Consider the following 23,840-nt stretch of genomic DNA (forward strand, 5'->3'; position numbering starts at 1 on the left):
CACTACATATTTGACCACTGATTTTAGGGGAAGCTGAGGTTCCCTTGTAGTCTTAAAGCATCCGCCACTGCAATATGACCCCTATACCACCTTAGCTCCCCCACAGCTTTGTCATGACTTTAAATGTCCCAAGATAGGCCTGGGTGTTTTCTGAAGGAGACATACTGTGTCCCTGTATCAGAGGACAATGATTAGTGACCAAAAAAAAAAAGTGCACAGTGTATGCCTGCCTAAAAAGTTAGAGAACATAAAACATGGGTGGCAGGGTGTAGGGGGATAGCCATGTTTAAGTCTCATTTGACCAGAGTCTTAATGTAAAATAAAACCAACTTGTGTCTGGGGTTTCCACAGGCAGGGGCCCAATGTAAATGGTAAATGGTAAATGGACTTGATTTATATAGCGCTTTATCCCCACACTGAAGCAGTCTCAAAGCGCTTTACACATCAGCTCATTCACCCAATCACTCTCACATTCACACACCAGTGGGACAGGACTGCCATGCAAGGCGCTAGTCGACCACTGGGAGCAACTTAGGGTTCAGTGTCTTGCCCAAGGACACTTCGACACATAGTCAGGTACTGGGATCGAACCCCCAACCTCTCGATCAGAAGACGACCCACTACCACCTGAGCCACGGTCGCCCCAATGGTAAATGGACTTGATTTATATAGCACTTTATAACCACACTGAAGCAGTCTCAAAGCACTTTACATATCAGCTCATTCACCCAATCACTCTCACATTCACACACCAATGGGACAGGACTGCCATGCAAGGCGCTAGTCGACCACTGGGAGCAACTTAGGGTTCAGTGTCTTGCCCAAGGACACTTCGACACAGTCAGGTACTGGGATCGAACCCCCAACCTCTCGATCAGAAGACGACCCTCTACCACCTGAGCCACGGTCGCCCTAATGTGACATTATTAACTCATCATTAACTCATGATGCTTTGTGGGAACTCAAAATGCCAGATCACAAACTCTTGATGCACTCATATTGGCAGCCCAAGCTGGGCCAGGCCACAGCAGGAGTACAACATAAGAGCAGATTGCATTAAGAGCGCTGTTACTTTTAAGAAGCAGAACCTGCAGAAGTTTTTGGTCAAAAATCCATAACCTTTGAGCATTTTGTAATCAAAAGTGTTCTGAGAGGACACTGGACCTCTGCTCCTTGTCTTGGTGTTGTAACCAGACTTTAGAAATCCAGTAGTGTGACACGCTTTTCAGCCAATCAGAAATATTTTTACCACCCAAGTGCTCCAAGGGCTGTTTTGGGCATTACTGTTGGCTGCTCGACAAGGGTCGATTTGCGTTCATGTCTTAACGGTAATGGAAGTGCAATGGCCAATGTTTCGGTAGGAAAAGTCCCAATTGCGGCATTAAGCACAACAGCTTCCATGGCACGTATTCACAAGACAAAGCTGTAATTATTACACCTTAATATCCTACTAGTGCTGCTCTCAGTAGATTGATGATTAAATCATCTAATAATCTAATCTGGTTTAATTATAGGAAATCAGAGAGATATTTATCAACCATAACTTTATGCAACTCATTATCAGAGATGAAAAAAAGATTCAGCAACAGAGGTTTATATTAAAGAGTAAAAAGACTATTAGAGTTATTTTTGCTTTTCAGGTTCTTTTTTCAGAAAATATTTTGATTACAAATGAGAAAATAAATTAATTGCATACAATAACACTAATAGAGTGACTCACAAGCTCTTAGAGCCAGCAGCTATTGTAGCCTTTTTTATGTGTAAATGCTATTACTGAAGCATATTCTAGTGATGATGTACTTAATTTTGTCTTGTCCACACTCATAACTGAAATATGAGTGTGGACAATATTTCACACTCATATTTCTCTAATACTTCTGTTATTAGAGATAACAGAAGTATGTGGGGCTGGGATAAAATATAATTTTTTAAGTGATTAATCTAGCAATTTTTCCCCATTCGATTTGACTCGATCTCCCCATTAATTGACTAAAATTAATTTGTACATGTTGATTTACATATCTAAAATTTAAAAAAATTTAAAAAAAAAATTAATTCCTTAACATTGCAATACATGTTTAATGCTCTCAACATTCCAAAATAAAGTTCAAGTAAAAATATAAAAGTACAAAATAATGTATTCAGAGTCAGAGGTATTATTCAATACGGCGCCGCCATCTTTGTTTTGGTCGGAAGACGCATCAGCACGCATATTTTGCGTTGATGTATTTTTTGCATCGACGTCATCGATTACATCGACACATCGTCCCGGCCCTAGAAGTATGCCAATACATTGATTATTAGTTTAATCGTGATTTGACACATGACGATTCAATAAAGATTCATAAATGTTAAAAGGAAGGAATGGACCAGGTGAAAGAGGCGATAGCAGCAGCTAATCACCATCAGCTCAAACTTTCAGGGGATTGGAAGGTCACACATGGGTCACACACACAGTCAGCTGGGATTGGCTTCACAGTCCCCCCCCCAAAGATGGCGCCAGCGTGTACCGGCTGCCGTCTGCCAGCTCTGCTGGAACTTCTGTTTGTCTGTGTCCTGATCGTTCTTTTGTGCCAAAACATTGATGCAACAGTATTGACATACGATCGTCAGGCACTAATGGACCTAAATCATGCACATGAGGTACGTCTGAGCTGCCCTGAGGATCAAACCTCCAGACTTCCTCCACACTTGGCCTCGGTGCCTGCCTACCTGCTGCGTGCACCTGTCCCGCGTAGGAAGCGTGCCAAGAGGCGGGGCAGACGCGCTGGACTCCTGGTGAAGGTGAAGGCGTACAGGAGGTCTTGTCCTGGGACTGCTCCGGGACACCCGCTGTCAAATGGATTACGGTGGATTCAGCCTGTGGCTCCCGTGCGTCCGATCACTGGCCTGCGTCATCTGCCGATCGTAGCGCTGCTTCACCGGCGCCTTCCCAGACACCGTGCCGTGGATTATGGATGCCTTCGCCCGCTGCAGCGCGACTCTCCACGGGCCAACACGGAAGTGTCGCTGCGCTTTGGATTACAAAATGCCAGATCGCTGGCAAATAAAGCGCACATCCTGAAAGATGTTTTCATGTCCCGCGGGTTGGACCTGATGTTCATCACAGAGACATGGCAACGGGAGAACGAGTACGTTCACTTAAATGAGCTGCGCCCTGCAGACTGTTCTGTGTTTGGAACCCCACGGATCACGCGTCGCGGAGGAGGATTGGCGCTCGTTTACCGGGACACATTCAGCTGCAGACTGTTGGACACGAACGCGTTCAACTCCTTCGAGCTTCAGATGTGCAAGGTTGGAAACGAACACTCTTTTCACTGTGTTTTACTGTACCGACCGCCTGGTCCTGCTCGTATATTTTTAGATGAGTTCTCTGAGTTCATGTCATCTATTATAACACTTGAGAGTGTTTTAATCCTTGGAGATTTTAACCTCCATGTTGATAACTCCACATGTCCTATGGCCACTGAGTTGATGACTCTTATGGACTCTTTTAACTTTGTACAACATGTGTCAGGTCCAACACACACCAAAGGTCATACTTTAGATTTAGTTTTTTCTTTTGGTTTAAAAATAGACAAATTAAGTATAAATGATTTACAGTTAAGTGACCACTGCTGTATTTTATTTAACCTGTCAATCACTCTGACTAAAATCCCTTCCAATGTGAAAAAACAGCGACGCATCCTAAATGAAGCAGCTTTCAGTGGGTTTTCTGCCTCCTTTGACCCAACTTCCTTCGCTAGCTGTGATGATGTTGACTCTTTTATGGCTAACTTTAATAATCACTGTCTGACTCTGTTAGACACAGTAGCACCAGCTAAAAACGTTGTTAGCACTCATAAAAAACCTTGTCCATGGATGAATGAAACCATTTTTAACTTCAAAAGAAGCTGTCGGAAAGTGGAACGGTTGTGGAAAACAACTAAACTGGAAGTGCATCGACTCCATCTTAAGGAAAAGATAATGGAGCTAAATGAAATAATAAAGCGCGCCCGCTCTACTTATTTCACTAACCTTGTTCTACAAAATAAGAGAAACCCCAGAGTCTTGTTCAACACTATTGAACATCTTGTTACACCCCCACCGTCCCATGTCCCTGTACACACAAGGGATGATTGTAACATGTTTTTAAACTTCTTTGTAAATAAAGTAGAAGATATTAGGGCCAGTATCACGACTCCTTTGGTCAGCTTGTGCACTTCTGTAGCTCCCGTCAGCACATGGTCCTCCTTCTCTCCTGTCAGCCTACAGGATATTCAGGATCTAGTGAGAAAAATGAAACCCACATCGAGCCCTGTGGATATTATTCCAACCTCACTGCTTTTAAATGTTTTTGATGAAGTCGGTCCATGGTTGGTGAAACTGATCAACCTTTCACTTAAATCCGGCACAGTCCCCAGCTACTTTAAACACGCCCTAGTAAATCCCATTCTCAAAAAGCCTAATCTTGATCCAGGTCAGCCTATAAACTACCGGCCCATATCTAAGCTTCCCTTCATGTCAAAAATAATGGAAAAAGTGGTAGCCAAGCAGCTAACATCAATCATGGAAGATAATGATCTTTATGATAAATATCAATCTGGTTTTAGGTCGATCCACTCCACTGAAACTGCCCTTGTGAAGGTTTCCAGTGACGTGATGATGGCTGCTGATTCTGGTCGCTACACAGTTTTAACTTTATTGGATTTAACATCTGCTTTCGACACCGTAGATCACAACACACTGATCCATCGTCTCAAATCAGAAATGGGGTTTTCCGGTGCTGTACTACAGTGGTTTGCCTCGTATATAAATGGTAGAACTTTTAATGTGGCTTTTAATGATGTAATGTCCAATGTGTCCACCCTGTCATGTGGAGTACCCCAGGGCTCTGTTCTGGGGCCTGTTTTGTTTTTATTGTACCTGATGCCTCTTGGTCGGTTGATCCGTGGTTTTAAAAATGTTTCTTATCATTTTTATGCTGATGATATCCAGTTATACTGCTCTTTTAATGACTCAGAGTTTCACTTTTTACCTGAGTTCTTGGACTGTATCTCATGCATCAAAAACTGGTTTTCATCAAACTACCTCCAGATAAACCCCAACAAAACTGAAACTCTGATCATCGCCCCTGATAAAAAGATCCCACTTATTAAGAACTCTCTCGGTGATTTGGGTTCATCAGTGAAATCCAGCATCAGAAATCTTGGGGTTGTGTTTAACCAATCGATGTCTTTGGAGGTCCACTGTCGTCAACTGACTAAAAACTGTTTTTACCATCTGAGAAATATCTCAAAAGTGAGGCATCTACTGTCCAAACCTGATCTGGAACTGGTCATCCATGCTTTTATTTCGTCCCGCATTGACTACTGTAACTCAGTTTTTACCTGTTTTAATAAGTCGACCCTGTGTAAACTCCAAATGGTTCAAAATGCTGCTGCCAGACTTTTGATCGGTACGTCCAGAACATCACACATTACCCCGATACTTTCCTCCCTGCACTGGCTCCCTGTCAATTTCCGGATTGAATATAAAATACTGGTTCTAACATTCCGGGCTTTGCATGGCCAGGCTCCTCTATACATTTCAGACATGTTGTGTCCCTACACTTCAGGACGCAGCCTTCGATCCTCAGGTCAGGGTCTACTAAGGTTCCCAAAAACTAAATTTAAAACCAGAGGAGACCTGGCGTTCCAGGCTGCAGCCCCCAGACTCTGGAATGGTCTGCCCCAGTCTCTCCGGGAGATGAACTGCGTGGACACTTTTAAAAAACATTTGAAGACTTCGCTTTTCAAAAAAGCTTTTAGTTAACAAGATTTTATTTTTAATTTTTACTGCCCTTTTATGATGCTACACATGTGATGTAAATGTACGTTTATTGTTTCTGTGTACAGCACTTTGTGATTTTATCTGCAAAAAGCGCTTTATAAATAAATACTTACTTACTTACTAATTCTTCGTCTTCAATTACTGAGCGGGAGATCCACTCATCTGGATTAAAAGCTACCGTTTGAAAGAATCAAATGCTATATCCTAAGATTTTATAGTTAGCCAGGAGGCATCTGTGCATTCCTGGCACCAATGACTCCTCGGCAGGCGCATTTCCCCCACGGCGATGAGCTGCGACCGGCTTCAGGTCGGCTGGGAAATGCTCGGTGGCTGAGAACTTTTCATTCTTCAAAGGAGGGCGCAGCAGAAAAAATGTAGAAACCACTGATCTCGAGCGTGCAGTTCAGGAGAGTAAATTAAATGGTTTCAGTGGTTTTCAAGTGTGCATGAACGGCCGGGTATTGATCTAGGACCGGTGGTAGAGGACTCCCAAACTGACTTTGATTAATAAGTTCAGGGATTTTTTAGTCTGCTGTATCATTGGTCTGAATAAAATAGACAACACAAATATACAACTCAGTTTTTCAAATGTTATGTCTGTCCTACAATTTCTTTATATTTTTGCACTATTATCTATAATATCTTTTTGTATCTTACCGTCTGCTCTTTCCTTTTTATTATGCTGCTGCAACAGTTGAATTTCCACCAGCAAATAATATATTTTATTTACATCATAAGCCAAGATAAAATGAAAACATTGTAAATGTATTATATTAATTTGATTTCTAATTAAACATATTCCTTTCCTTGTCATTTTATTAACTTTTTTCACATAAGGTCTATGTGGACACAAGAATGTTTTTATCAAATTAATTTTCTTTATATAACCCAATAATATTAGGCAAAATGATGTGCTCTATACCACAGAAAATATGGGAATTCTACTAATTACTTCATATGCAAAGGAGATGTTTTTTACCTGCACAGAAGAATCTTTTGAACCCAGTAAACAACATTTCACCATTTGAGTTTGCTTTGTTGTCACTGCAACTCTGCCTGGGCCAAAGAAATCCCCATTTTTCTCGGTCATCACAGTGCATTTATTTGGAGACAGTTTTGTACATTTGTTTGAATGAAACAGAAAAAGAAAACACATCAGACCCTTCCCCCCTTTTTATCATGTAAAGGCTGCGATTTTTTGAATCGTTGCACTCAGCTCCTACTCAAACTGTGCGACTCAGACGCAGAGCATGAATGTGCGCCGCTCACGATGCATGTTCTCACACCATACGGTCCGACACTCTGACATGATCTGACTGCTCACACTGTACGTTCATACACGACACGTTGGGGTCTTGTTTCCGGAAATGCAACATACAAATTAGAAGAAGAAGAAAAAGAACACTGAAGCGTCACCATTAAAACAGACGAAGAAGAAAAACCCGAAAGTGGGGAGACGCTCGCAAATCTCAGCAAAAAGAGCTTTAAAGAAGAAAAGACGGCGACGTGATGGACCAGGAGCTGGCTGGACATACGTGGGCACGACAGTCCGTCAATTTTACAGCGGTCCTACGGTGTTCGCGCATGTGCAGTGTGAGTGTTTACGGTAAGCCGGTCCGTGGCACTGCTTCAACTGTGCGATACCCTCACGAGGAGCTCACAAGGAGCGACCGACCTACGATTGCTGATCGGGAGCTGGTCGTGAGCTATTATCACTTCTAATAATAAAATAATTAAAAAGTTATCAATAATTATTTAGTACGGGTTATAAAACAGCACTGACAGGATAAGCTTAAAAAGAAAACTTGCCATGGCTTATTTTGTACAAATGGAGAATTTAGAAAGTCGTGCGCTAAAAGCATAGCATAAAGGTGGTGCTGATCTGTTCAGAGAGAGAACAAACAGACTGGTTTCTCAGCAGCTACCTCTTCCCCAAAATGACTGATTGATTACTGTGATTTGCAAATGCTAGAAGTCCAATGGCTGTGCCTGTCCAGCCCGAAAAAGTCTTTATTTCATGGTGGCTTGCCTCCTCCACCCTGTAATGTTGCTGCCATTCAAACAACACAGAATCATAGGGTGCAATGGGTGCATTCACACAGACAGACCACCAAGCAGTCAAAGCACTCTAGGATTTGTTTGCTCTGATAGTCCTCCTCTTTCTTAGCGGTGTGAACATGCATACGAAGTCGAGAGCGGATCAAGCAGGCAAAATCTAGAGCGGATGTTAATGCCAGTCTTGGAGCATTTCCAATTGAAGTCTAGAGCAATTAGGAGCGCCATGAACACAACCGCGCTCGGAGCGGATCAAACACAGGAAGTATAGGCGATGGCGTAGAGCGCAAGGGATTGTGGGTGATCAGTCGAGCTGGCAACGGCGCAAAACAGGGCTTTAAAACCACCAAAAGCAAGGCAACTTGTTGCTGCTCCATTGTTGAATGTTGTGAAAGAACAAACTGAGGAGACAGAAGTTTCCACGCACTCTTAAAAAGTAACTAAACCCCTGCTTTCTGCTGACCTGCCACTAGGGGGAAATTAAAAAAATGCCTGAATAATGACTGTTACTCCTGAAGCAGTAAGACACACCCAGTCAGGTAGTGCAAAGAGCTGCACAGTGACATCACAGCTGAGATGTGTCACTACAATCACAGGCACACACAATCTCGATGTGAAGCTCACACACAGCCCTACAGACACAGCATAAAAGCACCCAACTGCTGTTTTATCCTGAGTGCTATAGCGTATATAACGCACACGCATAAACCAGGAAGCTGCACACAAAGCAATAAAAGGTACCCACACATATGCGCACATGCAGAGAAAAACGGGGATAAGCACACGATGTGTCTGTACATACACACAGAGTTTGATTAATCCTCTGATTAGCGCAGAATGTGTTCTTTATATAACCACAGAGTTACAAACATCACCATTGCACAAGAGAGTTCCACATTGAAGCGTTAAACAATGCTCACCAAGGGCTGTGATGGGAAGAAACCCATTTCCCTCCACCCAGCTTTTATGAGAGGGGTGGGGTCAACAATGAAAGTTAATGAAGCACGATAGTCCAAATAATAGCAAATAGCCAATAGCAAATTTCAATTGTAAAAGCTGGTGTTCAACCCATAGAGGGCAGTCACTCTGACATTTTACAACTATATCCACAACAAATTAAACTACTTTTAGAAAAATGTTAAAAGTTGGACTAGGATCAATCAACAGCAGTACTTAATACCCAGATACATATAAATATTAACTCACTTAGTGCCATTGACGAGATATCTCGTCATTTCAAATCCAAATGCTCAGTGCCATTGACGAGATAACTCGTTATTTGCATTTTTTTCACGGGGATTACTAGAAAACACCCTGGCGGAGGTCCCTCATCAATATCTAAACTGTGGGGTGTTGTAGTGACCAACTGTGTCCTGAAGATGGCAGCAGTACACCTTTAGATGAGAGATTAGCCACTGATGCTACCCAGCAAAGCAGGAAGAAGCAGGAAAAGAAGGGAGATTATGGCGCTACAGAGTGATATTGTGAAGTATCCAGCAGCTCACAGCTCCACATACTAACACAGAACATGTGTGGACCTGAGTGGATTATTGATAATGTTGTGATCGTGAGATAAAACCATCAACTAACAGGGCCAAACCGGTCATCCCTGCATGTCGGGAGGAGGGGGGAGGAGGGGGGGTGTGGCGGTGGGTACAATCCAGCCTGTGAGCCAGATAGCAAAATAATAGGTGACATGTAGGAGGTAGCAGCGCACCTCCTACATCCATGCTCCGCAGAGCTAAGAGGGAGAAAGGAAAGGCATTTACGAGACAGAAAATGGCGCTACGTACAGAGCTGACTTTCCCAGCAGCGCACACTTCGACCAGAGAAAGTGAGGAATTCATGGATAATGTGGCGATTGTGAGATAAAACCATAAAAAAACGGGGCAAGCAGTGACACTCTGTATGTCGGGGAGGAAGAGGAAATTGCGTGTGTACAGACTGATGGGAGAGAAAGTTGGAGGAACGCCAAAATACAGTAAGAAATCAATTCAACTCTGACCCAGATAACAAAATAATAATTTTGCCATCAAAAGCCCGGTCTGTGTTTTTTTTTTTGTTTTATATAAGTAAACAATGTTCAGATGTTAGAGTATGTTAAAAAAAAAAATAGCTTTAAAGTCACTGACAGGGTTTTTTTTACAAAAAGGCTTTTTTCTCAGCTTTTTGCTCTGAAACTGAAGATTTGTGTAGAACTTGCTCTATTCAACAGCTGATTACAAAAGAACTGAACGAGCCAGAAACAATTTTTTTTTTTTGATGAAAGTAGAGGCTACAATCTTTCAGAATCTGGTGTCAGATTTCAGATAGTCATAGGAGAAAATATTCGGTGGGTCTTTAAATCAGTCAAAATGCTCAAAAACGGCTGGCACTGAGGGGGGTAGAAAATCTGAGAATGGCTGGCACTGAATGAGTTAATCAGAAAAAAGTGGATTTGGGGTTTAGTTACTCTTTAAGCGATCGCTTTGGCCCATTTTTGAGAGCCTATTCTTCAGGTTTCTGAAAGAAAGAGAAAAGACTCCACTCCAGTAACAGCGCCCTCAAGCGGTTAGCTTATGTAACTGCACCAGAGGCTGTTTGGAGCGGATCAGAACTTGAGCTCTCAACACAAATCGAGCAAAACTAAAGTGTTAAAATTATCACCCGTCTTCTGCCCATTCAGACCAAGTTCAGGACTAAACCAGTGAAAGCACCCTTTTAGGGAAGTCTGCCAGTCAGTTGTCTTTAAAAAGTGACACATTTCAGAATTTACATTTTAAGAATTACTTTTGCACATGTAAAATGATAGTTTATATAGTGCCTTTTTTGGTCACTCAAAACGTATCTATGTGTGCCAGTGACTTGTTGATGCAGGGTGTTCAGTATGTTTGATAGTTCATTCATGACTTTGGTCGTGTCAAAAATCAACTGGAATAAGTAAGTTCATGCATTTTTAAAGGGAATGCTGCAACATATATGGTCAATTCGAGGCGTGAGAGAATAGGACTTCAAGAAGGTGGGCCGTTTTCTACTAATCTTTGCACTCATAATTACACTTGTTAATATCAGTTTGCCTTTAGCTAATATTATGATTATTATAAGGGGAATTTACAGCCAATACGTAGGCAGAGTGGACTCATCAGATATAGTTGAACACACCTGGAGCACACTGAATGTAATAATGTGAAAAAATTCCTGTGAAATCCTACATTTCTAATATATAGATATATATATTAGGGTTGGGACTTTAACGCGTGAATCATGATTAATTAATTAGATAAAAAATAATGGACTAAAAAAAACCTGCAGTTAAGTTTTTATAAAAACACCAAATTGAGAACAAAAGTCCAGTTGTGTGCAAATTGTGCAAGAAAGAGTTTGCCGATCACCAGAGCTCTTCTAGGCTCTGGGAGCTTAGTTCTGTTACCACCTTAATGCTAAACATCTAGCAGCTAGCACAGACAATGTTTTGCGTCTGAGGCAGTGGCGCACTGTAGCTGTTCCCACTCAACATTCTTGAAGGCAAAACAGGGCGCTTAGGGTGCTTCCATATTGCAATTATGGAACCAGAGTCTGCGCAGTAGGATCCGGTGGGAGGAGCCCTGGTAAGACGCCCGGCCCATTTAGCGTACTGCCCTGATGACTTATGCAGCCCAGCTACGCCAAGATCATAAGTACCTTTCCCACTGGAAATTCTACCAACAGCTTGTTGAGATCATAGAGGTCAGTACAAAACTACAATATATGTCAACTTAAATATTTAAATGTACTCTATTTAAAAATGAAAAAAATCATGCATCTCGATTTTCCTTCCTGACATAACTGCTATTCACAAAGAGAGCTACACAAGACCTGTGGCTGTTTTTCAACCTCAAATAACTTATTCAAAACAAACTTCACAGAAAAATGAGCACTTGAACACAATGTAGGTTGATAATAACTATTGATCACAGCAGAGTTTACGTTTGGAAATAAATTATGTGACGAGTATTGTTGAACGATTAACCTTAATTGCATCGATATTGAGGTTTTCACTCCTGCGATAACCTAACCTCCGATGCTGAGGTTTTTTCTTCCGTCTCCATCATTTGAGTGATATATACAGTATGTCCGCCAATCACAAATGCCAAGAACCGCCTTCCCGGGCTGCTGGCCAATCAGAGATGGTTACAAGACACACTCTTGTATGCGCTGCAGTGAGTCTCTGAGTGCGCTAACAACAACTACACTTGGGCCCTATAAAATCCATGTTAACACAATCAACAAATGAAAACAAAATCTTCTGTTGAACGCGGAAATGGACAGAATTGGGTTGAAACGCCGTCACCATGAGGGAAAGGACTTTTTTCATGCGGAAATGTCCTCCCCACTCTCATCCTGGCCGCTTCCAACGCCACCTAAACCACCCAAAACACAGTCTAAACTAGAAAAAAAAAATACGCAAATCATCACTGACTCCTAAATTAGAGCCGACCAGTACCCGCTTAACTTTAATGTCTGTAAAGCTTCGTCCGTTATCAATAATATTAAGCAAAATAGGTTGAAAATCTCTCATCTTAAAGGGGGGGGGGGGATGAAAAATGGGTGCAACTAATTCATGCGTTGATGCCACAACAATTTTATCATCAGAGCTACAGAAGATCTGTGGTAGAGTCTTAAACATTGTAGATTAATGATAACTTCTAATACTTTAAAATATTCTGGCCCCTAGTGGTGAAATAACTGATGCATCCTTGCGTCTATTTATTTTTGTTTACGCATTATGGTCTGGAATGATGTCATCAGGTTAAGTTGATAAAAAATTAATCAATAAACCTGATCAGATTCAGTAAACCATTGATCCCTGTGGGGAAATTGGGTGACTTAATGCTGCTCTCATACATTTATATGACATGAACAATTAAAAATAATCCATGTCAGTACAACCTATATTTACCCTTTAATTGTATCTTACTCATTATTTTAAATTACATTTTTATTTTTGACATAAATTATTTAAAAACTAATATTTTCTGAATATAATATATATATATATATAATATATAATATAATATCAATTAATATTTCTAAAAAAAACAGAATTTAAAAAAATTTTAAATCGTAGACCGAAGTGCAATCGCAACATCTGTCAGAAAAATTGCAATTAGGTTTTTTGTCTAAATCGTGCAGCCCTAGTGATGAGTATTTTATCTTTACAGTTTGACCCACATCCCATCTGTTAACATTTAGGAAGAGGGGTTTATGACCTACAGTATACTGCAGTCAGTTGGGAGAGCTCTAAAAACAAAAACTTCACTCCACTAGGGATTTTGTCCCGTCCATTTTTTTTTTTTTTTTTTAACTATGGTCTGAGCAGACAATATTGCCCGTTCACACTCAAAATAATCAAATAATATTTATTCATATTGCATATTATGTTAGCACAAAGCAACTCACATTTGCAAGTAAACGTGGGACCACTCACTTCATCCACTGTTTCAAATGATCAATTGTCAAGTATCTCTCCAGTTACTGTACCACTTTAACCCCTTTTAAACCACCTTCAGTCACCCAGAAAATAATCATTGTGTATTCTATAATGACGGGTTAATCAATAAGTTGCACAGCTTCTGGTACACTTTTTTTCAAACAACTTCAATGAGAGAAAAAAAAATACAGCTGGGTTTATATTTGCAACTTTAAACACGGTTTTGCAATATAGAACATTTTAGAAAAAACATCTATATTTTTTACCATTGGAGCAACAAACCATCCTATAGCCACCGGCTCTCAATGCTTTGTTTTCTTAGAAAGTCTGCTGACCAAAGCTGTATGCAAACTCTGCTCCGGACAAGTAGAGTATTGTGTAACACAACAAACATGACTGCTCATCTTGTCCATCATGATCCGGACATAAAGCTAGAGCAAGCAATACACCCGGCAGCAGACCAACGAACCCTGGATTGGATATTGAATACAATTATCCAGGTAATGAAGCCAGTCAAGGTGGGTATGTTATGTCAGATGAGACGATCCAACCCTGTCCATCACACACACACAGCTCCTCCAAGCTCCACAAGCACGACAAAAGATTGACCATCAGCATTTCTAATATTTACCAGTTCGAGATGGGACAAAATGTGTTACATTACATTTTACGCATGCTGTCCAATCCTTGGTGGAGCTTGGTCACGGAACTGATCAGATGTGTGTGCGCACTTCGGCTGCTGCTGAGCGGTACAAAAAATCTCTGACAGACCTCAGACGTCGGTCCAGACTTCTGCTCAGACTGATGTCCAACTATTTTAACACTGTGTATAACGTAAAGCCACAGTTTGATCACACTACAGACTAAAGTGTAACATTGATGATTATGATGATGATGACTAATGTGCACTGATCATTTCTGAATGTAGAAATGTAAGAAGTTAACAAAATCAAGCTTTCCACACAAACGTTAATCTGTCATTAGTATGAGGAAAACAGATATTTCAACCGCGGTTTCGGACAGAAAAATGCGGTCGAACCTCACTCTGCAATACATTGTGACATGTCTTTTGGAGTAGCCTGACTACCACCATGTTGAGCAGCTCCTGTTCCGACCCAAAAACCTTGACACTCCCAACCACTAAGCATGATGAACATTAAAAGTTTCAGTTGACTAACTTCAAAAAGTTCAGTACAAATTTGTTTTTGTTTTTTGTACATGTTTACCTCCTTTCTGATGGAGGTTTTCATGTATTTATTTCAGTTGAAATAATAATAAGTCACTGAATAACTAATGATAAAATCAGTGAATGACTTAATGTGATTTTATTCAGTCATGACTGAATAACTTAATTATTTCTTGATCTGTAGGATTCAACTTGAAATGGAAAATAAAAATGTGATAACGGTCACTGTAGAATCACGATATCAGAATCGTAATTTAAATCGAATCAGCACCCAAGAATGGGAATTAAAATTCAATCGGGACAAAAGGGTATCGTCTCAGCCCTTGTTTTCATTTTCATTCAGTTTTTCATTTGAGCAACATATTACTAAATTATTTTACATAACAACAAAACGAAAACAATTGTGCTCAAAAGGAGCAGGGAAAAGTTCATATCACACACGTATCATACTTTCCGTTTATGGTCGTACAAAGTGTTCAAAGAAAGATTTATCATTTATGGTTATACAAAAATAAATACACCATACCATAATGAAAAATTATGAGTCTTCTACAGCAAATGACCTAAAGATCATGTCTTTATGCGTACTTTTAAAGTGTCCTCGTTTTTGGCTTCTTTTAGTCTCTTTATCCAACTCATTCCACAGAGTTATTCCTACTTGGGAGATACACATACTTTTAAGGGTGGTGTGAACGCAATGTTTTCTCATCACAAATTCTCCTCTTAAATTATAATTTCCTTCTCTACTTTTAAACATTTTTTTAATGTTTACAGGGAGAGGATTTCAACTTGCTTTATGCATCACAACAAAATGTTTAAATTTATTTAAAGGTATTGTAGACGATGTTTAGCTTCCGGGTGGATGATCAAGACTATTGGTCCTCCTAATTGTCAATCATGTTTACGAAAGGCCGTCGTACGTGCTCGTGCTCGTGCTCGGTGTGCACTGGGTCCTTTGAAAATGGATTTTCACTTACCGGTGGCGAGTCTGACATAGTGGGAAAAGTGTAAATCTTCCTTTGTAAAGTAAGCTTGTATGACCGATGTCCACACCAACTTGTAAACAGAGCTGTGCACGAGGAAAACGGGGCTCGTGCACGCTCTCCCGCACACGTAGGCGTGTTGCGCATGTGCGTTTTTTTTTCAAAATGTGGAGAGGGCGTTTCTTTTTTAAACATCGTCCACAATACCTTTAAATCTTCATTTTTTATTATATGAGATGTTAAAAACAGCACATGTGTATGATCCCTAAATCCTACATTATGAAAAATTCTTATGGCTTTTTTCTGAAGTTTGGAGAGTGGATGTTTGTAGAGTGGAGAATGAATGAACTATATATAATATGTAATGCTCTGTAATTTAGCAGATGTCTAGCTCTGGACATAACTGATAAACGCTTTGTCATTTTTTATTGTATATTTGTTATATGAGGTTTCCAGCTTACATTATGACTTAAAATCACACCCAGAAATGTATATTAGTAAACTCTCACGATTTCCATATTATTAATTTCTATTTTTACTTCAGTGTCTTTAATTTGTTTACCAAAAATCATAATTTTTGTTTTCATAATATTCATTGACAATTTGTTATTATCAAATCATTGTTTTACCTTATTTAATTCTGTTGAGATTTCTGTCATAAGAAGCTGTAAATCCTTTTCTGAGCACAAAATTGTTGTATCATCAGCAAATAGTATAAATTTCAGTTTGGTAGAGATAAAACAAAGATCATTTATATATAGTAAAAACAATTTAGGACCCAAGATTGATCCTTGTGGCACACCACAGGTGATATGCACTAGTATGTACTAGAGCTGGGCGATATATCGAATATACTCGATATATCGCAGCTTGTAGTCTGTGCGGTGTTGAAAATGACCATACCGTTAAACTCGCTTATTTTTTTTTTTTTTTTTTTTTTGATTTTTTTTTTTTTTTTTTTTTAAATATCTTAGTGGCATTATGCACAAAAGGTGCACTTAAATTTAGTGTTGTTTTGAAATGTCATCTTAATGACAACATGCACAAAAGGGCACTATTTGTTTTAAAATATTGTAGTGGCATTATGTACAAAAAGTGCACTTTAATTTTGTGTTTTGAAATGCCATGTGAGTTGCATCCTGCACTAATGTCTTGTTTTGAAATGTCTCTGTGACAATTTTGCACAGAACGTGCACTTTCTGTTGACAATTTTATGTTTGAGCCACTCACTGTTTAATAAATACAGTTATGTCAACTTTGACTTAGTTGTGATATCCCCTTTTTTGCATGAAAGTTTAAAATTGGCATATATTAATGCAGTATGATCAAGAATGTTTTAATGTAGACATATAGAATCATCATACTGGTGTGATTTTGTGCATCAAAGTGTTAATTCAAGTGTAATGCAAAATATCGAGATATATATCGTGTATCGTGACATGGCCTAAAAATATCGCGGTATTTATAAAATGCCATATCGCCCAGCCCTAGTATGTACTAGTTATAGTGCACAGAAAACAAGCAGCTCTGTAACTGTAACTTTTCCTTAAACCCCGGAAGTGTCTAAGTTGCGGCCATGATAAGGAGCGCTCCAGTTCTTGAAAAGCTAAGGAAAGGAGGCTCAATGCTTCCTTTATAAGCTCCTTTAGCCTAGGAAATACTGATGCATCCTTTACCAAAGGAAACCAGATAATGCTGCCCCACAATTTCTGTTCATCCGAGCGTTCACGGAAACTCGCCATGATTGAGCACTCTGTCTTTCAAAAAATGGATAATGGATTTGTATGCCTACAATGTTATGTAGGCCTATATCTTGCATAAATGTAACAATTTCATAAAATCATACTTATTTTGGGTTAATGTTGATTTATGAGCAGAAGGTGAGTGTGAGCAACCATCGTGGAAGTGGAAGTGCGTCGGATTATCAAAACAACATGATCGCCTTTCCCTAAACTCCTTTAGGAAGTCTTCTAACTCCTTTCCTTAACCCTAGAATGTCATCCACGTGGTTAAGGAAAAGTGGGTAGGAAAGGAGATAGGAGGGAATATTCGGATGCATCCCAGGACTATAGATGTGCGAAAGCAGCCTAAAAGCACTAAGCTAGGACTATCCATGTCTATCCAGGAATGTTTGTCATATGAGTATCACACACTGTACATGTTCAACTTCAGATGGCCTGACACACTTTGCATTACACTCCGAAGCGTAAAGAACAGGCTGTGCTGCCCAACATAGTAAACAACAAACAGCAGACTCACTAAAACAGCATCAAATGTGATGGACAAAGAATTCATTTAAACCCCCTAGTCTTCAAAAATATCAATACAGTGGGGACCGAAGATTTCCATATACGTGACTGTCAACACTTTCCTTTACAGCTAAAAACATTATTAAAAACACCAATTTCAGCTTGTTAGATGTCTAGCAGAAAATGCTTTAGGAAAGCCCACAAAACACTCAAAGCATTGTGCTTGAGAGAGGAGGGCTATTTTTAGGCTCACTCCAGCGGGGGAAACTGCTCTTCCCCTCATATTTGGAATCAGCACTTCACAGGACTGAGGGGAGGGGGAGAAAGAGGTGGAGGAGGGCGGCACTCCCTGTTGACACAACGCTGAAGTAACACAAAAAGTTGGGAGTTGAAACCATATTGTTACAGCTTCTGGAGAAAGAGTAAATATGTAATAACCACAACAGCATCACAGAAACTCCCTCAGATGAGACACCTGAGACACTCACTAAGCTTTTCATTTCTTCAGCCAAGCATGGGGAAAATATTTGACCACTGCTTGCTGTAACAATGAGCTAAATGGAATGCTGGTTGTAAAATGGACATAACATGTCCTACTAGTGAAACTCCATCTTGTTTGTAAAACTACAGTTTATTTACTTACTTAATTAGCAAATTAAGTAATTATTTAGCAAATTTAACTTCATGCAGGGTTCTGCAGACAGTATTTGGGAACCATTGGGTTATCATAATACCTTTTTTTTTATTTTTTTATGTTTTAGGTTTTTATGTTTTTTTGTTTTGTTTTTAATCTTTGTTCTAAATTTAAGAATATGCACACACACATTACTCTTTCAAATAAAAGTTACTTATTTGCACTTTATGTGTAGAAGCACTGGTTTATGATCCAATTGCACAAGCAATATTCTTAGAAGTTGCTTAACTCAATCATTATATACAGTGCATACATGAAAAAAATATTGGCTTGGGTGCTTTTAGAAATTGTTCATCCTCAATTATTATTTTTTATTGCTGTAACAAATACTCTACTTGTTGATAAATTACAAATTATATTTTCACTGATTCTTCTCTCTGGTAGTCCGTTTAACATCTATGTTCAAAAGACACCCATAGGTCAAATTAATTTGTGCAGTGTTCTTCATGAAGTTTCATCAAACGCCTTACGTACTTGAGAAAACTGATAGTTTATAAAAAAAAAAAAAAAACAACTTTATAGTAAAAAGGAAAACTTAACTAGCGTTGGACATTTACAGTCGTAGCTCAACTTTACTGAATGTGTTCCATGAATGTGAGGAACCGTGGCTCAGGTGGTAGAGGGGAAGAGTCTTCTGAACGACAGGTTGGGAATTCGATTTCAGTGCCCACCTTTCTATGAGTTAAAGTTTCCTTGGGCAAGACACTGAACCCTAAGTTGCAACCAATAGTCGATTAGCACCTTGTATGGCAGCTCTGGCATCTAACATCAGTGTGTTAATGTGCGTGTGAAGGGGTGATATTGTGAATGTGAAGCACTTTGGCACTTTGGGACTACCTCTGTGGTTAAGCCCTAAATGGACAGGCACCAGTCTATCTCAAGGAGCTTGTAGTGCCATACAATCCCCCCAGAACACTACGCTCTCAAAATGCTGGCCTACTCGTTGTTCCATTTGTCTCTAAAAGTAGTATAGGAGGAAGAGCTTTCAGTTATCAGGCCCCACTTCTCTGGAACCATCTACCAACCACGGTTCGGGGGGCAGACACCCTCTCTACCTTTAAGGTTAGGCTCAAAACATTCCTATTTGGTAAAGCTTTTAGTTAGGAACCAGCTCATAGTTAAGATGCAATAGGCATAGACTGCCGGGGGGGGGGGGGGGTCTGGCATGCTCGGTTGGAGAGAGGTTGGAGAGGGCATTAAGAGAGAGGGTCCCATTCCTCTCTCGAACACTCCCTCTATGTCTGCTTCTTCCCTTGTGTGTTTGCTCCTGTACTCCTTCTGGCTTTTGTCTTGCAGGTTCGTGGGATCCTTAGTGTGGAGTTACAGAGTCTCAACAACTCTGTCTCCACCCTTTTCTCTGCACACACCCAACACAGCATAACGTGGATGGTTGTTCATCATAGGAATGGGATCCACACAAGGTTCCTGCTGCTTAACAGAAGGTTTTCCTTGCCGCCATGATGAATTCATGTTGGGTGTGGGATACATATGTATGTGTATATACGTATATATGCATATGTGTGTATCCATAAAATGAAGAGTCCGTCCTTAAGACTGCTCTACTGTAAAGTGTCTTGAGATACCATTGGTTATGATTTGGCATTATACAAATAAAAGATTGATTGATTGATTGATTGATTGATTGGTTATAAATCTAGTCCATTAGGGCCTAGGTTCCCAAAGCGGGGTACGCGTACCCCCAGGGGTATACAAATTGTCACAGGGTGTATACGTGAATGAAAATTAAAAACAGTGTGACAACATTGGAAACTAGAATATACGGCAAATCGACAAGCAGTCAGGAGCCTCCATGCATTGCCACAAATTACACATTGGCCTATGGAGGACAGTGGTAACAGTGAAACAATCTGATCAAAAAAGCGGAAATATGACAAGAGCAACATTGCTTTGCGCTAGCAAAACCCTGATGCCCTTTGCTACCACATAGGCCCCTACTTGTGTAAAAGTGGAGAGAATAACAGAACAAGAGTTTGCATATAGAACGATTAAAGTTCTGTGCAACCTCAACCCTCTCAATAAAGTTGTAGCAAGTTGTATTTCACAGTTTTAGGGTGATGAATATGTTATTTTACTGAGGGGTATTCCATAAAGGAGGGTAAACAAACTCTGAGTCTATCCATAAACTCTGGGTCAACATACCCCGCGATGGGAAACTCTGGGTATCGGATTCCATTACAGCTGGTATGAAGTGGGTCAATCAACCTTGGGTTACTGACGTGCACGCGCGTGATAAGAAGCCATCATCAATGGATCGAAGATGAGTCGAGCTGCCATGGCAACCACCCGGAAAATAGTGATTTATTCACGGTAATGGGTGAAATAAGCCGGTGTTTGAGGAATATGAGCCTGTTTTAAAGGTGCGTTCAGTCTTCAGTGATTATAGTGGCTTAAATCATCCGTAATTAGTCACACTTTTTGGTCGCTTCATCACTTTATTGCTTCAGTGACGTGAGGAGCGGTGGATAATATGAATAAAATGTGTCTGAGGAGACGTATCAGCAGCATAGGATGGCTACATAGAGAGCCCTCCCGTTACACTGGATATTAAGACAGTAAATGTCACTTGATATTGCATCATTTATATGTCATCTCAATGTCCTAAAAAATGTCATAAAAAAACACTAAAGCGGGACGCGAACCCGCGACCCACCGCTTCCACGCGCAGCATCACAACTCACTGGGCCATCATATCTTCAAAGAGCGGTGATCTACAGATTTAACTGTATTACAATATAAAACAACAATCGAGCCTTAAAAGTGGATTCATTTAAATTATCATCTCCTCCTTTATATTATCCACAGGTTTGTATTCAGTGAACTTTACTACAGACGTCAGTAGATGTTTTAATGCAGATCAACCTCAACCTACATCCACAATGTTATAAAGAAAACTACCATTTGCACACAAAAACAAAAAAAAAAGTAAAGCAACACAACATTAGTAATGATGTGAACACATCTGTGGTGTGTGATGTTACTAATGTGTTTCAGAGAAGAGTTAAGGTTCATTAAAGTGTTCAGAAACGATGTTCAGGTGGGCGGAGACAGGTAGAAACCCAGGGTTTCTTTGATAAAACCTGCCAGCGACCAGGTTTAGTTCACGGACAATGTTGCCATGGTAACTTACTCAGAGAAGAACATACCTCGCGTTTAGGAATGGGATACTCTGAGTTTCCCTCATTTGAGCCTGAACATACTCAGAGTTTGAACATAACCCGCTTTATGGAATACCCCTCTGGTATATGTTCAATTAACAAATGTTTGGCAGATTTCTTTTTCCAAAAAATAAAAACATAAAAAAACTGTTTCTCACTGAAAATGACACTAATTAAATAAATAAATAAAGTGATCATTCTGAACAAGACATTTTCTTGTGTGCTTACAGATGATTTCTAATTATAATATAATCCTCCTCAATAGGATATGTGAAATTCTGAGATAAATTTTACTGTTGGGCTACAATGTATATGACGGTACATTATTAAGTAACCCTAACCACAACATTAGGGCATAGCCACAAATATCCAAGAGGAATTTGAGTTCAATTAACCTGTCCTGTAGGGTTCAGATCTTTGACAAACATACATCTTTGAAATGTCATTAGTCAGTCAGATGTAGTACAATAAATCAAATTAAACAGAATAGTAGCATAAGGTTGTCAGCATGCAGAATCTTGATTTTTGCATGATATTTACAAGCCAGAAGTGACAACTGAAACTTTGCATGTTTAAAATCTGCTTTGACATTCACTCTTCAAACAGATCACCAATCTACCAGTCAGGTGAGCTCTTATTTTACAGGCGAGATCAAACTTTTTAGCTCAACAAAAGGGATACTTTTGTTGAGCTAAAAAGTTCCCTTTTGTTGAGCTACAACATTTTGCTCAGAAAACTATTTCTAAGAAGAAGGAAAAAAAAGCACATCCTATGCTCCTCCAGCAGAAGAACCATGTTAGGAAACAACATTCTAACAGTAATCAGATAATCTAAAGAGGATAACCCCTAATTTCATAACTCTACCAACCTATGTATATTGAATTTTGTAACATTTTCCTACATGAGACCCAGAAATGAGACTGACCCTTATATATATATATATAAATTAATAGACCGCTGTTGCCATGCAATCAATTTTATTTTATTTTTTTCCAGTTCATGTTCATGATTATCATTTTAACCAAAAGTGCACAACCAAATAACCAAAATTCCATGCTTTCTATTTGTCAATTTTCCACTTTCTCTCAAGTATCCCCTGCACTGCCATCGCGTACCCCCATTTGAGAAACACTGGGCTAGATTATGCTCACTATACAGCAGTACTACTCAACTAACAGCCTGGGCTACAGGTGATCACCAGTAAGGATAGGGTTAGGAGGCGTAGGGAAGCATGGGTGACTGTATGGATGGATCAAGCCTGACACACCTACTGATAGCCTGAGTGTTTATGGTTTCCAGAGGCGTGACTTGGTACAGGTAGTACTCACGAGTCGTGACCAGCTGGGATGTTGTTGGAGGTGTTAAGGGCTGACTACAAAGACAACATTATTTTGTTAAAAACAGTGGCGATGGTGGGGGAGGGACTCACATCCTCGAACAGGGATCCAACGTTGGCTGTCACCAGTAGTATTCCTGTGCCTGACGCTGCTGTCAGCTTCCCTGCCATGGTTTCTCTTTCTCAAGTGGGACTTCGACCGCGAACTTTAAAATGTAAAATACGGGGGCTGATAAAAGATCAGTAAATAAGCGGGTGCCGGGAAGTGGTGCGGCAAAAGTCGGTTAAAACACAGGGAATTTGTAGCTGGGGTTGAGGCGGGTGGGTTGGGGCATGTCGTGCATCCGAGCTAGAGTTGTTGCTTTGCGGAGAGAAGCTCAGCTGAGCTCAGCACGGCGGCGTTGGTTTAACGTGCCCTCTGCTCTACTTCATGACGTTCAGGGCCATTGTATTGTGATTCAAAAGTTTCCGTTTTAATCCAGACTGAGCTCTCAGGGATGCAGGGCATTCCAGCGACGAGTGTGTGCCCAGCTCCGATGTTAGAGTCTCCCTTGTGAGGCAAGACGCCGAGCCCGGATCAGTGCTTTCGCCGTGCGGACCGTGTACATATTCGCTGACACCATAGGCTGGAGCGCTCTGCTTCTCTGACGTCACAGCGCCAATGGCGACGCAGGGTTTTCTTAAAGGGACCCTTCACTGTTTTTACAAGTTAAACCTACGGCCACTTCCATCACAGCGGGGGGCACAAAATGTGTTTGTTTGATCGAAGGGCCACATTATAAACATTTATGTCAGCATTTCGGAATAATGACCACAATGAGCATTAATACAGGAAACAACAAAAAGTTTTTTTAATAGTAATTTTCTGTTTTTCTGCTATTATGTGTATATTTGTTGTTGT

The 23,840-nt window shown here is 40.2% G+C and overlaps 1 protein-coding gene across 2 annotated transcripts in view; it reads right to left on the minus strand.

Annotated features, from left to right (window-relative positions):
• inpp5a (inositol polyphosphate-5-phosphatase A) overlaps positions 1 to 23,583 on the minus strand; it is a 243,586-nt gene extending 220,003 nt beyond the window's left edge. For both annotated transcript variants that reach the window (XM_028467693.1, XM_028467694.1), the window contains exon 1: positions 23,033 to 23,583. In XM_028467693.1, the coding sequence (XP_028323494.1) occupies positions 23,033 to 23,110 (78 nt within the window). In that variant the 5' untranslated portion in view covers positions 23,111 to 23,583. The remainder of the gene's footprint in view (positions 1 to 23,032) is intronic.
• Positions 23,584 to 23,840: the final 257 nt, after the last annotated feature.

This window comes from Gouania willdenowi, chromosome 15 (genome assembly GCF_900634775.1).
Source record: "Gouania willdenowi chromosome 15, fGouWil2.1, whole genome shotgun sequence".
NCBI lineage: Eukaryota > Metazoa > Chordata > Actinopteri > Blenniiformes > Gobiesocidae > Gouania > Gouania willdenowi.